Below are 15665 nucleotides of genomic sequence, written 5' to 3'. Positions count from 1 at the left end.
TCTCTAGCTGGTACTGGATTGGAAAAGCCTCTAGAAGAAGATGCAAAGATAATCTGGGTGAATAAAGATTAGGAAGAGGTTGCACTGGCAGCAATAACATTTCTGGCTGGATGTCAGGGTTACGATTATTGTTACTTTTCCCATGTACTTCATTTTGTCAGTTCACATAAGTGAATACATTTTCTTGTATGCACTAGATTTTTCGGAAGTTGGTGCAAACAACTCAGAGAATATTTCCTATTTAATTATGTCTGGTTTGCGTAACAGCTTTCTCTGCTAGTAGAACATGTATTTGACAAATTAAAATTACATTTCCAATTCATTCTGTTCTTAGTGTAAATGTTAAACTTTCAGCCAGAAAAGTTTGAATATTTCTTGGTTTATATTGAATAGGGGTTCTAATGATCGCAAGCTCAAGCTGGAGGCACCTTGTGATTTAACACTGTACTGAGCAATGCACATTCTCAGTCAATGTGTCTCGGTGGAGGAGATTTCGGGATGGACAGCTCAGCACTGTAGTAACAAGGTCCTAACCAAAGTCACCCATTCTTTCAACCCTGTCAACAATGTCTTCTCTATGTCTTCAAAATAATGGTTAACATTAAATGATTATAATGTATTTTAACAAGTCCAGGAGAGTTTTCTTAGCTTATATTAAGTGTTCTACTGGTATACTCAGCCTCAAGCAAGGCGGCTTAATGAGATGACACTGGGTATTGTTTACAAACTCAGCTTTTTGAACTGTTGAAGTGAATTTAAATGTCAAGTCTTGTTAGCCAGATAATGGTACACACGTAATGGAAATGGGAGATTTGGAAGCTTTTGGGAGTTATGCGAATGGAGACTGACATTTAATCACAGCTCAAGATGTCGCTGGCATCACTTTTAATGACTGTCATCCTCTCCTTTTTCCCCTAATGAAAGAGTTCCGGACGTATGCGGAAAATACACTGCTCACTTATACTGTCAGAAATCACACGCATGACCGCACACTATCACAGTGCCTTTCAGGGGTCTATACTACAGTGTTGCCGACTTTGTAGTTTCTGTCACAACAGTCTGCATATTGTTGTCATTGCAAAGGTCGGATTCACCAGACTATTATCACAGGGAACGGTGTCTGCCAACGACTGCATAGTTTTATTGTCTCTTTGTTATTTTTTCCCGACCCTGCCCATGATAGTGCTGCATAGCTGCAGGAATGGGACAAGATCATTGACATAATCTAGAAAAGTGGAGCAATCCTGAAAAATTACCTGACAAATGCAGTCCACTCATATACAGTCATTTCAGTTTAGTGCTGAAAGGGGTGATTTCAGAATGAAAAGGTATGGTACCAAAAGGAAAATGAAACTGCTTGTGTTGATAGGCTCTACAGTGCTTCTGAAGCCTACATGCACCCTATCATCTGGTAGTATTGGCACCTATTGGGCACATGCTTTACTCCTTGGATGGACATTGATCTCAGTATGGTCTTTCTCTACAAACTCATTGGACCAGGGTTAGGTGATTGACTGTGGGTGTAACTCACAAGCTCTCTGCAGAGTCAAAGTGTCAGAGAATCCACAAGGGACCCTTACACTAATTACTTTCATCCATAATATATTCCATGTTATACATTTCTGGTAAATCCATTTTATGGCCCTTGAATATTGATTTTGAGGTTTGTCATTATGATGGTCCCACTAGTAAGCCCAATGGGCTGTACCAGTTTGATCGCACCACTCATCTCAAACCAAGGGGTGTACCATAACGCTATTATAATACTTAAGATAAAAGTATGTCTTAGCGAGTAACTATCCATATCGATTCACGTAGCCCTATAGACAAGTCCAGTGTCTACACTACCTTTTAGTTACTCAGAAATAATCATATTTTGAAAATATGTCCCATCTACAGATTATTTGTACCTGTATATATATCATGTCAGTTATCAATCCTAAAACATGTTCCTCTCTCTAATCAATAGAATGATCCCGTCCACCAGTCAGGACTTCCTGGTTCGTGACCTGGTGTCAGGGCGTGAGTACGACCTGTGTGTCCTGGCGGTGTACGACGATGGCATCACCTCGTTGACGGCCACGCGGCAGGTGGGCTGCGTCCAGTTCATCACGGAGACCGAGTACAGCCAGTGCCAGGCCCTCCACAGCCAGTTCCTGGGCGGCACCATGATCATCATTATTGGTGGCATCATCGTGGCCTCCGTGCTCGTCTTCATCATCATCCTCATGATCCGCTACAAGGTCTACAGCCACCAGGGCATGGACACAGGTAAGGTGGGCACCCTGGACAACATCTGTGCCCAGACCAACGGAGGACAGGCTGGGGGACAAGTGTCACACTCTGGGTCTAAAGTTACAGAGAGCCAGGAGGAGCAACAGGCTCATGCCTTTGCTGGGGTGGGAGGGGGGCCAGGGACAGGGGGAGGAGGGGGTGTGAGTGGAGCGGCATCACCTAATGCCACCCAAAAGGACTCTAACACCTTGGCGCTGGTGGTTGACTGTGAGAAGGTGGTGCAGATATCAGACATGACTGCTGAGGACCTGCTGTCGCCTACTAAGAGGCGTCACTCCAGGACTGCCATTGAGATGAAGAGGAGAGCTTCGCTCACACCCAAAGAGGCCACCAATGTGAATGTGGGGGGAAGTAAGTACTTGAGCGATAGAGACAGATACAAATGGTTGTGAATGTGGTTAATGAGAGAGAATGGCAGTGAATGACCCCATTTTTTGTAATGTGGTATCTATGGCATGTCTGAAACATCTGGCTTGTAATTCATTTTTATTCCTTCTGTGACCAACAGTAGGTATCGGCAGTTAGAGCTCTGCCACTGAACATGAGTCCATTGCATAGCCCAACCCAGCACACCTCATTGCAGCACATAAAATGCCAATTCTGAGACATGTAATTGCTAAGAACAGTGCTATTCTACTGAGTCAATGGGCCACAGACAAGTATATTTTAAGAGCCTCTCCAGAGTGAGAAACTTGGATACATTGTTCCAATTGGATAATTGCACTTTCTGAATGAATGGCCATGGATTTCCAGAGCCTTGGCCTTGTAAATCACTAAATCAATATGGTGAATTAAATCAGGGTCAGGGAGAGACAGGCCCTCTCTTTCAATAGCGTCAATCACTCAGTGCAGCTGCAAAATACATTTTGGTTGAAATTAAGGGACGTAATGAACCAAAATGATCAATCTAGACTGAGGATAATTTGTCAATGAAAACGGTTGAGTTTGGCTGCCCTTGAACCTGACCAAAACCTTTGCAGCCAACCACATTCTCACAGTCATTGCTATGTAATGCACACTTTGCACTGCAATGCAGATAATGAATTCCCAAAAGGTGCTGCAGTGAACAATCACTCTATACATTTACATTCTGTAATCATAATTTACTTTCACCAGTAGAATCATATGCGACACACAACCAGTAAGTGCAAGGCTACCATGAGATCGGAGTCACTTTGCCCGGATCCCATATCAGATCTGTGCCAAAAACCTGTGTAGCTCCCCTGTGTGAGACGAAATGGTGCCAATTTGGTACAGATGACACCGGGCCATGAATCACATTCCCACGGCCATGTCCGCAGGCTCCCGAGTGCTGTGTCCCTGAGACGAAGGGTGTGGGATGCACTGCGCCATGTCCAGCCTGGCTGTCACTAACTCTACCCGCCTCATCTCTCACCTCTATTTGTCTCTTCCACCAGACACACCGGCGCCCGTGGCTGCCGACGACGACAAGAGGGCTCACAGAGACTGGAGCGACTTTAAAATTTGATGACTCCTTCTGCTTCTCGGTGAGAAGCAGCCATCAACCTCCAAGAGTAATGGTGCCCTTCTTTCCCTGTTCCTCTCCATTAATCTACTTGAGAGAAGAAGATAAGAGAGGGGGGGTCTTTAGTGTAAGATAGATGAATAGATACAAACTGAGACGGAGAGATGGCCATGTCAGAGAGAAAATATCACATAGTCAGAGCTAACATATTACTAGCCACGTTACTGCCAGAGACCTCCCTCGGGAGTCTGTTTCCACACATATGCCATATTCAGCGAGACTAATTGCAGAGGACACACCCTTAACACTCAGTGCTGCACTTTGATAGCAGCAGACATCCAAACAACATAATGCAAAATCATGAATTACATTTACTTACATTTTTATCCTACACCAATTCACTGCAACAGCAATACCAAATGGATCATTGCACAGTTGCAAATAATTCAATTTACCATTCAAACAATTGCACATTTTTTCATGATCAGCTGTGATTAATGTCATGCATTCAACTCAATCAGTAACCATTGCTCATGTTTATGTTTTTCAGAATATTCCAGGGTTCCAGGAATCAAGGAGATTAGATTATAAATCAGGAACATTTTTAGGACTTCTGTCGGACTTCCTCCTTGCGACCCCGGAGTTCACACGGTACCCATGGACCCTTCCATGAAAACACACCTAGATGGATTAAATAAGGACTCAATTCACCATCATAATCTATGGGAGTGGAACTAGACGGGCCAAAGGCCTCGCCGGTGGCTTTTGAAACGTATTGCCTTGTATCCCTTTGTGGCTGACTGTCTGTGTATCCGCTGTCATTACCACAGCACTACTACTGTTCCTGGACCTGTACTTGGACCAGGACTTGCCAATACCTGGACCTGTTCATGCACCTGGATCTATTCCTGGACCTGCTCATACTGTACCTTACTTTACCTGACTGTCTTCAGACTCAGGATGGGGACCCAGCCTAAGGTGAGTGTACACAGGATCATGTACTCTATGTGGGTTGACCAGGAAACACTCCCTGGTCAGGTCACAAGGTCAGAAAATAGCCCAGGACTTACTCATGATTTAACCAAGTTGACCATATATTTCAATCAAGCCAGTCACAGATACAGTGGCTTGCGAAAGTTTTCACCCCCCTTGGCATTTTTCCTATTTTGTTGCCTTACAACCTGGAATTAAAATAGATTTTTTGAGGTTTGTATCATTTGATTTGCACAACATGCCAACCACTTTGAAAATGCTAAATATTTTTTATTGTGAAACAAACAAGAAATAGACAAAAAAACGGAAAACTTGAGCACGCAAACTATTCACCCCCCCCAAGTCAATACTTTGTAGAGCCACCTTGGGGTATGTCTCGATAAGCTTGGCACATCTAGAAACTGAGATTTTGCCCATTCTTCAAGGCAAAATTGCTCCAGCTCCTTCAAGTTGGATGGGTTCCACTGGTGTACAGCATATTTTGGGGGAGTTTCCCACATGCCTTTTGGTGAACACCAAATGTGTTTGCTTATTTCTTTCTTTAAGCAATGGATTTTTTTTATGGCCACTCTTCCGTAAAGCCCAGCTCTGTGGAGTGTATGGCTTAAAGTGGTCCTATGGACAGATACTCCAATCTCCGCTGTGGCGCTTTGCAGCTCCTTCAGGGTTATCTTTAGTCTCTTTGTTGCATCTCTGATTAATGCCCTCCTTGCCCGGTCCCTGAGTTTTGGTGAGTGGCCCTCTCTTGGCAGGTTTGTTGTGGTGCCATATTCTTTCCATTGTTTGATAATGGATTTAATGGTGCTCTGTGGAATGTTCAAAGTTTTGGATATTTTTTTATAACCCAACCCTGATCTGTACTTCTCCACAACTGTTTGGAGAGCTCCTTGGTCTTCATGGTGCCGCTTGCTTGGTGGTGCCCCTTGCTTAGTGATGTTGCAGACTCTAGGGCCTTTCAGAACAGGTGTATATACACTGAGATCATGTGACAGACCATGTGACACTTAGATTGCACACAGGTGGACTTTTTTAACTAATTATGTGTCTCCTGAAGATAATTGGTTGCATATGAATACATATGCACGCACAACTTTTTCCATAACTTACATTTCTTTTTTCTTTTCACCAATTTGGACTATTATGTGTATGTCCATTACATGAAATCCAAATAAAAATATATTTAAATTACAGGTTGTAATGCAACAAAATAGGAAAAACGCCAAGGGGGATGAATACTTTTGCAAGGCACTGTAGCTTTGAGATGAAAGAGAGTGATGAAAAATTAAACTCAAATCAGAAAGCTAATTTAGGGTTGTGTGTGAGAGTGTGTTCTGTTTTGTATTTAGCTAACCGTGTTAGAAGATCCAGACAGATCCAGTCAGATTAGCTTGTGGTTACAGACAGGAGAAGGAGGGTGTTTGAATATAACATGTGGTTATTCTGGAGGAGGAAAACCACTCCAACCCAATCTTTCTCCCAGAGACTTCTCATGTTTGCCTCCCATCTCCCCCCGTCTCCTCCCTGCCCATTCCACTGGTTCCTCTGGCTTAACTAAGAACCTGGCTAAACGGACGGGAGATAATTATGGGTAGACAGGCAATTAAGGAGTCAAATTTTGTAAGCGATCAGCGCAATTAGGTCCTGAACACACTGATGGAGGAACACAGTGGGAGAGGATCCTAAACGCATCACTAAATCTGGAGCTACTCCTACTTTCTCTTTCAACTCTTTTTTTTTTATTGATTCATTTATTAGGATGGCCATTGGCCGATGCCAATGACCACAGCTAGTTTTACTGGGGTCCGACACGTTACAAAAAAGACATTACAGACAAAATACTTTACAATTGACATACGTGTGTGTGCGCATCTATCAGTTACACATACATGTCAGTACATACATACAACAAGTAGGTTACATGGGGGAGAGGCGTAGTGCCATGAGGTGTTGCTTTATTTGTTTTTTGAAACCAGGTTGGCCGTTCACTTGCGCTATATAAGATGGAAAAGGAGTTCCATGCACTCATGGCTCTGTATAATGCTGTACGTTTCCATGAATTTGTTCTGAACCTGGGGCTTGTGAAAAGACCCCTGGTGGCACATTTGGACATACTTACTCATTCAAGGGTTTTTCAGCATATGTGTGAACTCCTTCAAGACTGTTGGAAAAACATTCCAGGTGACTACCTCATGAAGCTGGTTGAGAGAATGCCAAGAGTGTGCAAAGCTGTCATCAAGGCAAAGGGTGGCTACTTTCAAGAATCTGAAATATATTTTCATTTGTTAAACACTTATTTGGTTACTACATGATTCCATATGTGTTATTTCGTAGTTTTGATGTCTTCACTATTATTCTTCAATGTAGAAAATAGTAAATATAAAGAAAAACCCTTGAATGAGTAGGTGTGTCCAAACTTTTGACTGGTACTGTATATACATATCTACCTCAATTGCATTTACCCCTGCACTTCGACTCGGTACTGGTAACTGGTAACTTTTGACTGGTACTGTACGTTTTCTCAACAACCGGTTATGGTCAATAATACAGTACAGCACTCACAGTCGTCTTGTTATCAATTCCTTTCAACCACTCATCAGTCATTGTGTCAGTGCAGTACATGTTTACTGCCCTTCTCTATAAGCATTCTGAAAGTCTGTTGTTAATTTGTTTACAGAGAAGTATTTGGTCAAACACAATTTTTTCCAACAGTTTGCTAAGAGCTGGCAGCAAGATGATAGGTCTACTGTTAGAACCAGTATAGGCCGCTTTCCACTCTTGGGTAACGGAATAACTGTGGCTTCCCTCCAGGCCTGAGGGCAAAGACTTTCCTCAAGGCTGCAATTAAAGATATGCCAGATAGGAGTGGCTATAGAGTCAGCTACCATCCTAAGTAGCTTTCCATCTGAGTTGTCAATGCCAGGAGGTGTGTCATTATTGATGGATAACAATAATTTTTCCACCTCTCCCACAGTAACTTTACAAAATTCAAACTTGCAATTATTTTCTTTCATTATTATTACAATGGCTCACTGTTAGTCGTTGGCATTTCCTGTCTAAATATGCCCACTTTGACAATGAAGTAATCATAAAAATAATTGGCAACATCAAATGGTTTTGTGTTGAATAAGCCATTTGATTCAATGAAAATATTTGTTGAATTAGTCTTTCTGCCCCACCCCCCCAAAAAAATATGCATTCTTTATATCATTGATCTTGACTTCATAATACAGTTTCTTCTTCTTTTTGTTGAGTTTAGTCACATAATTTATTAATTTGCAGTAAGTCAGCCAGTCAGATGTGCAGCCAGATTTATTAGCCACTCCTTTTGCCCCATCTCTTTCAACCATACCGTTTTTCAATTTCTCATCAATCCATGGAGCCTTAACAGTTCTAACAGTCAGTTTCTTAACAGGTGCATGTTTATTAATAATTGGAAGAAGCAAATTCATCAAGTGCAGCGCCTGAATGCTCCTTATTAATCACATTAGACTAACAAATATTTTTAACCTCACCCACATAAGTCACAGCAAAACATTTTGTATGATTTTATACACTATTTTAGGCCCAACTGTTGAAACCGTGCCTTTCCTGGATATAGCCACTATATTGTGATCACTATATCCAATTGGTACGGATACAGCTTTAGAACGAAGTTCTACAGTATTCGTAAAAATGTGATCAATACGTGTGGATGATCTTGTTCCTGTAGTGTTTGTAAACACCCTGGTAGGTTGATTAATAATCTGAACCAGATTACAGGCACTGGTTACAGTGAGAAGCTTCCTCTTGAGCGGACAGCTTGATAAAAAACATCCAATATTCAGGTCCCCAAGAAAGTAGACCTCTCTGTTTATATCACATACACTACCAAGCGTTTCACACATATTATTTAGATACTGACTGTTAGCACTTAGTGGCCTATAGCAACACCCCAAAAGAAAAGGCTTTAGATGTGCCAAGTGAACCTGCAACCACAACTCTTCAATAACACTTGATATGGCTTTGAATATATACAGCAACACCTCCCCCATAAGTATTCCTGTCTCTTCCATAGGTGTTATATTCTTGTATTGCTACTGCTGTATCATCAAATGAATTATCTAAGTGAGTCTCAGAAATGGCTAATATATTAACATTATCTGATGTTAGCAAGTTATTGATTTAATGAACCTTATTTCTAAGGCTACATATATTAAAATGGTCTATTTTCAGGCCCTTTCCTGGGTAGCTTATCAGAGATAGACATAGTATACACAAAATAAATAACATTCAGCAGTCCATTAATAAGTTGGTGTATGTAAGTGTGTGTGTGCTGCGGGGTTGAAGCTACAAACCCGTAGGTTTGGCTCTCTCGTCCCTTCGAGGCATTTGGGAGGGAGGGTGGACAATGAGCCTGTCATAGCGGATGTAAGCAATGTCCCCACGCGCTCTGGCAGCTTTTATGGTTGGGATAAGTTCTTTCCTCTTCTGGCGCACAGCTTCAGGATTGTTCTTGTTGAGGGAGATATACGTTCCTCTCATGTTCTTGACTCTTTCCAGAACAGCTACCTTGTCCTTGAACTTCAGGAACTTGACCACTATCGGCCTGAGCCTGTCACCTGGACCTCAATCTTCCTGTGGTCAATATTCAGTTTCTCCGAGAATTTCCCTCACATTGTCCTTAGACTCCGTCCAGGTCTCGTGGAGATTCTACATTTCTGTCCATAACCATGTTTTTACGCCTTGATTGTCCCTCGAGATAATCTGATTTCTCTGTCATTGTTATCATGATTCACACACAGAACTGATGTCATCTCTCAATGATTTACAGATTGCTGTCATCTTGCCTTTCTCCTGTTTAAACTCACCGAGCTGACCCTGGGAGGACTACAAACTGTTCTTCAGGTCCTGGACCTCTCTGATCAAGTCGTCCATTATTTTATTAGTTGACTCCACCAGTGTTTGGACAAAACACTTGAAGCTATTTTGTTGTTGTTGTAAAAACTGCTTGTAGCACTATATATATATAGTACTACAATATATATTGTTTGTTTGTTTAAAAGATCCTTCACCTGTGATAGAAAGACACAGCTGTCCTCAACAGCACTCCTGCCAGCTTTGGTCTTTGTCATGGTAGCAATGTAGGTTATGCTGTTACTCCTCGCAGTTCCAGAAGGGCAGATCGCAGATAAGATTGAAAACAACAACTAACCGCAGCGATCTAGACTGTAGCATGTTTAGTAAACCAATCAGTAGAGTTCCATACTGAGCATGGCTATGGCTGTGTTCATTCGGGTAATGGTGTGCTTTTTGTGTTTGGCTGTGCTGACTTGAAACATTTTGTTTACGTAAGTCGATAAATACGTTTCTTGGAGGACATGCATGTGGTTGGTCATTTCCGGGACGCCTTACGAGATCATACTTAATTATTCTCACATCAAAGATAGGATTGCGCTTTCTAGAGATTTATCCAGCCATCATGTCATAGCTTAGGTCTATGCTATCTTAGATCACTGCCGTGGTCATAGTATACCATTTTACAGCCAAACACAGATGAATCCCATTAACGTTGGATCCCACAACTCATTGAAGTTGATTTCTTACCCTCGCCCACCATGTGTTCAGACAGGCTTGTGTCTCTGTGACGGCACTTCTACAATTTGTACAACAAGGTGATTACACAGTGATCTGGCCCTATCGTGAGATGGAGAGGAGGGATGTTGCAGTGAAAGGGCCTCTGCTATTACATTTCGGCTTCCTGAAACAAAGCAAGGGAGGTATGCATAATTGATAACAGCAGCTAGTTCTTGCCTCAGACGTTAACCTTGCCTTCAATTCCCCTGTGAAGTCTTTCTTTTACCTGCTAACATCTGAGAGCACAGAAGCGTGTCGAGAAGGGAGGGAAAATGAGCAGGACAGTTCTGGAGCATCGCTGTATGTCCTAACAAATAGTTTCATCATACTCTCACTCTGATGGCTTTAGCCTTTGATAGTTGAGAGTAAACTCACCCTTAATATATTTGATCAGCAAACTAACGTTGTGCCTGTCTGATTAATAAAATGTCAGTGGCGGGTGGACAGGTGCTTTTGTTTGTATTCTTTGTTGGATATTAATGTGGAGAGGGTTGAGGTGTAGTGATGTGTGAAATCAGGGGACCCCATTGTTCGTAGCCCTCGCCCTTCCCCGAGTGGACAGGGACAAATGGAAAGGCTCAGTCGGCCCTCAGCGCCAAGGCCTGGGCCATGAAATCACTATTGATCAACCGATATCTCACCATCAAGCTGGAGTTTGAGAAATTAGACTGGTTTAAGGTTAGACTTGAAAGAGATGAGATGAGGCGAAGATAGATGTGTGTGTTCAAAGAGCCTGGTATCGTAAATATTCTGTCTCACAAAATAACATGAGGATTGGAAAACAGAACCACTGTAAAAGGATCGTAACCCTGCTGATGGTGTAATTTCGTAGTTAGTTTTTGCTATTCAAGCAAGGGAGATGTAGAGACAATCTGTAGGATACGTGTGGGCTGTGTGTGTTTTCCTACATACGTGTGTGTGTGTGTGTGTGTGTGTGTGTGTGTGTGTGTGTGTGTGTGTGTGTGTGTGTGTGTGTGTGTGTGTGTGTGTGTGTGTGTGTGTGTGTGTGGTTTTTGTGAGAACACCATGCCTCTCACAGTACAAAAAAAATGCATGAAATGAAATGAAATGTATGCATTCACTACTGTAAGTCGCTCTGGATAAGAGCATCTGCTAAAAATGACTAAAATGTTTTTAAAAAAAATGTTTACACAAGAGTCCATCCTAAAAAACAAAAACCACACAAACAAAAAGCAGATGACGCTTACATATCACAACCACTGCCAAATGTAATTAATTACTACCGTACCAAGAGGCCGGCAAATGTCAGCAGAGGAATTTATTTTGCTAATTTTGCAGCTTTCTTTATTGCCATTGCTGTGTGTTTGCTTTGATCGAGGCCGTAGTTTCTGCTTTCTGTGTGTGTGAGGCACTGGGCCTCGGGGCGCACTGCAGCTCAATTTAAACTCAGCACTAATTCCAAACAATGGCAAAGGCATTGATTCTGTTTCTTTTTGTCACACAGCCCGTCTGCGCCCCCAAAAATATGTTTGTATACCGAGTGGCAATTCCATTCTTGTCTCTTCGCGTTTGTATTGAGCGAGAACAGAATTGAGTTAGGGGTTGCCGATTTTCTGCCTATCAAAGTTTTATTTTCTAGCTACGTGTTCTATGATCCTTATTGCTCTGGAGACAAAAAAAAAAAATGATCACAACAACAACAAAAAATTCCTCACGGACTGAGATCACAGCTGGTTTTAGATTGCTATCAACATTTTGTTAAAATAGGCCTTGGAGAAATCAATGATGACATGTTGTATGGCTTGATGGCGCCCATCTTCCAATCCTCCCACACTTAGCATTATGTTTTGTCAAGTCTCCAGCCTCATTGCTCTGGCAATTAGAGGATAGCTACGTGGCTAATCATTGCTCCATGCTGATGACGCAGCAATGAGCATGTTACCCAATGTATCAGCAGCGGCATGGCGCCTGATGATCACAGGTCCCTGGCATCAATAAACAGGTTGTTCTGAGTGAGATCACAGAGGTCTCCCCACTAATGGAAGTCAAGAACAGCGGGCTAAATGGTCTGTGCTGAACTGTCTGAAAGCTCAGCTATGGCATCACTATGCAGACATTATGCAAACAAGTTCTTTGTTGTTTTTTGGGAGACAGAATGATGTTCGGCTCAGATATCATGGGGCAGAACCGAGGCAACAGGGGACATTAGGTTCTAGGCTCTATTTGTTTTCACTTTGTCACTTTATCATGTTCATCTGAGCAGGGCAAATGTATATGAGGCTACTGAGATTCACAATACCAGAGTTATGGTTTTGTTAAACAGACTTTGCCGGTTCTGGTGACTAAGAGGCAGACCTAAAACCAAGGGCAAAATGCAGTTGATGTTATCACTCGCCCTCTAGTCAGACAATGTGAAACAGCAATAACAACATCCCATGTAAAAAGGTGAGATGATGAAAGTTGCTATGGAGAATAAATTACGGTCTCCCCCTGAACAGTTTATGGGTTGGCCGGCAGAGGATCGCAGTGGATGCCGTTCGGAGAGAGATTTGTTTGGCAGACACACTGAGGTGATTCATATCAGATGATGATTGGGTGATTGCCCCGGGGGCGGTGTTCACTCCTTAGTACAGCCGGTCCCAATTGATTTCTGCTGCTCAGGCCACATTTAATTGCATAATCAATATGTGCTGATGAGAAACAAAGTGTGATGATGGGAATCATAATCGGGGTTGCAAAATAAGAGTCGGACAATGTGTATCGCACTGACCCCTCCATGGAATGCACTTTCTCAGGACAGGAGTGCCGCCATGTCATGACCCTGAGACAGCAATGCTGGTCCAATATCCTTTCTCCTGGATGGTGAAGAAGATCATATATTTAGCTCAGTAGTGCATGCTCAGCACAATGAAACATGCTTTGTTTGTAAATAGCTGTAAATGAAGCTATTTCACATACAGTCGCTGTCAATAGTGTTTCTAGAGATAGTGTGTCATGCAACACCATGAATGATTTGGAGCAGGTGGCAGATCTAATGGAAATTAAGCTACAGTATGATGCTATAATTTAGTGTACAAATAGGTCTCGTGTACTCAGTTTGATACGTCAACTTTTAAAGTGGTTAAGGAAATACAGGAATATATTTCTGCACTTTTGCTGAATCCAAGCGCTTCATAATATGTGGTTGTGCTTTAAGAGAGACTCTCCTGCTGTGCCAACAAGAGAGTAGTACAGATGGGCAGGTTCTGCTTTGTGTCGACGTTGGCTGAATTTATCAATGCTCCCACGCTGGGAGGGAGAGGCAGAGAACGCCCATGGTCACTAAGGTCCTGGAGCAGATTACATCACACTTTAAGCCATACATTTTTCACAAGATAAAACCCGCTATAGACTAGTCCTGAACGTATTGAATGTGAATGTATTGAATGTAGAATGTATTTTGTTCAAGTCAAGTGTTACAGTACACTTTGCTATTGAAAAGCAAATTGTTTGTTTGAATGGGTTGTGGTGAAGGAGTAATGGCCCCTATGTTTCGAATGGACAATCTATTTTTGCCTTGTGAAGCCAGCATAAAGTGCCTGAAAACACTGTCATGCATTTGTGTTTTGACATAAACGTCATGCTAGTACATTCAGCCAATTGTGAAGCAAAAATAAGTACCCTCTCAACTCCTCCACTTTATAGGCCTCAGTCCACTCAGGGCTTTCAGCGTCAAACATGTTAGCCTGACACAAGGGATCAGCATTTCCAAAATGGCATCCATCATTGTAGCTCTTGCTCATGCACCTGTTCAGCCTCTTCTCCTCTCCAATACAAACCACCTGCAGTGCCAGCTAGTCAGCTATATCCAGGTACCATACGTATCCACCAGAGAGCCTATAAGCCTATCCAGCACCATTTTTCAAAGTGCCTAGTTCCATATGTAGATGTAAGCCGAAGTATTCTATTTAAAATGATTGCCAGGCTTGTGTTCAGCTCACCACCTGTCATGCATCCAGAGCCATGATATGCCCAACCTGAGGGAGGCTTAGTCAGGCTACCGTGAGGGCTGGGCTGTCTGAGCTGACCGGCTTAGCTCCTATCACTCTTCTGTGGACAGTGCGTGAGACATTGAGGATGAGTCTAAGGCAGAGGAGTCCCAAATGTAATCTTGCACTATACTGGAAAAGCATCTGTTCACTTCAATGACTGTTTAATGGCACTGGGTTGTTGTTTTATAATCCTGTTTCGTTTCATGGCCACATAGGCAAGCCCACCACGGTTTGGCCAGTGCTGTGAGGGAGGCTGCCAGTCATTTACATTTGTATCAAACAGCAGTAGAGCACAACACGGATCGAAACAGAGGGCATTGTCCAAGCACGGTGGTCGTATGGCTGCCAGTGTTTGTGAAGCTTCCTGTGTTTGTATTAGACTAGGTTATTCAACTGATGTACTTTGGTCTATTGTCATTATGGAAATGTTTGAATGTTCTCCGTTTCATGAAATAAAGCCTGAGTATGGCAGGGATTCAATGACTCGAACACCGGTCAAGGAGAAACAGTATCATCACGATACTTCAGGGGCTACAATGTTGGCTGATCTTCATGAAGCCCTTTCAATGATCAACCTGGATTAAGTGGACTTGTATGTGTGGTCAATCGTAAACGGATGAAAGGGCAAAATAGAACATATTCCTCACTGATTTCGCTGTCTCTCTCTTCTCTCTGCAGGTATGGGCCGAGTTTACCCCATCCGGACTCCGAGGACACAAGGATATAAAGGAGGAAGAACTAACAGGGACTAAGCAAACTGAACCGCATGTCTGTGCATCACCACCACCTCTTCGTCACCATGGTCTTCATCACCCTGTGTTGCGTTTTTTTTTCTCACCTTTGAGCCGAACCCAGTGAGAACGGAATCAAACAGGCAGACTCAGACAAAGCGCCTAGAGCTGGGGACTCACCTTCTTCTGTGTTCACCGTCACTTTTTATTTGGCTTTATCTTTTGTATCTGTACATAACGCAATTCCAAATCTTATAGTTTTGTACATGTAATTTTTATGGTGTGTGAAATTTTTCTAATAAAATTTTAAAAAAGTGGATTCATTCCCAAGAGACTAACAGGCCTGTTTGTGGCTGATGATTTACCTTCTGTTACACCTACTTCTCTCCTCTTGTATTCCCCCTATACAAACCTAGTACTGTACACCCACTCCCTATCCCCGCCTCACCTATCTCTGCTTCATGGCACCGCAAAGCCAATAACATGTGTTACCTGATGGTTGTGGCACAATGGCAGTCAATCCAAATTACTTTAGAGGGAGAAAGGGATCCCAGA

At 42.6% G+C, this 15665-nt stretch overlaps 1 protein-coding gene across 2 annotated transcripts in view; it reads left to right on the top strand.

Moving 5' to 3' along the window:
• LOC106580720 (leucine-rich repeat and fibronectin type III domain-containing protein 1-like protein) overlaps nucleotides 1–15448 on the top strand; it is a 114524-nt gene extending 99076 nt beyond the window's left edge. The window contains exons 4-7 of one of the 2 annotated variants that reach the window (XM_014162060.3): nucleotides 1970–2646; nucleotides 3714–3830; nucleotides 4332–4759; nucleotides 15058–15448. In XM_014162060.3, coding sequence (XP_014017535.1) covers nucleotides 1970–2646; nucleotides 3714–3784 — 748 coding nt within the window. In that variant the 3' untranslated portion in view covers nucleotides 3785–3830; nucleotides 4332–4759; nucleotides 15058–15448. The remainder of the gene's footprint in view (nucleotides 1–1969; nucleotides 2647–3713; nucleotides 3831–4331; nucleotides 4760–15057) is intronic. The other variant, XM_014162059.3, reaches the window with a different exon arrangement.
• The last annotated feature ends 217 nt before the right edge of the window (nucleotides 15449–15665 follow it).

Source organism: Salmo salar, chromosome 20, assembly GCF_965601325.2.
Source record: "Salmo salar chromosome 20, fSalSal1, whole genome shotgun sequence".
Classification (NCBI taxonomy): Eukaryota; Metazoa; Chordata; class Actinopteri; order Salmoniformes; family Salmonidae; genus Salmo; species Salmo salar.
The sequence above is the reverse complement of the archived record's forward strand: the minus strand, read 5'-3'. Positions and strand labels throughout refer to the sequence as shown.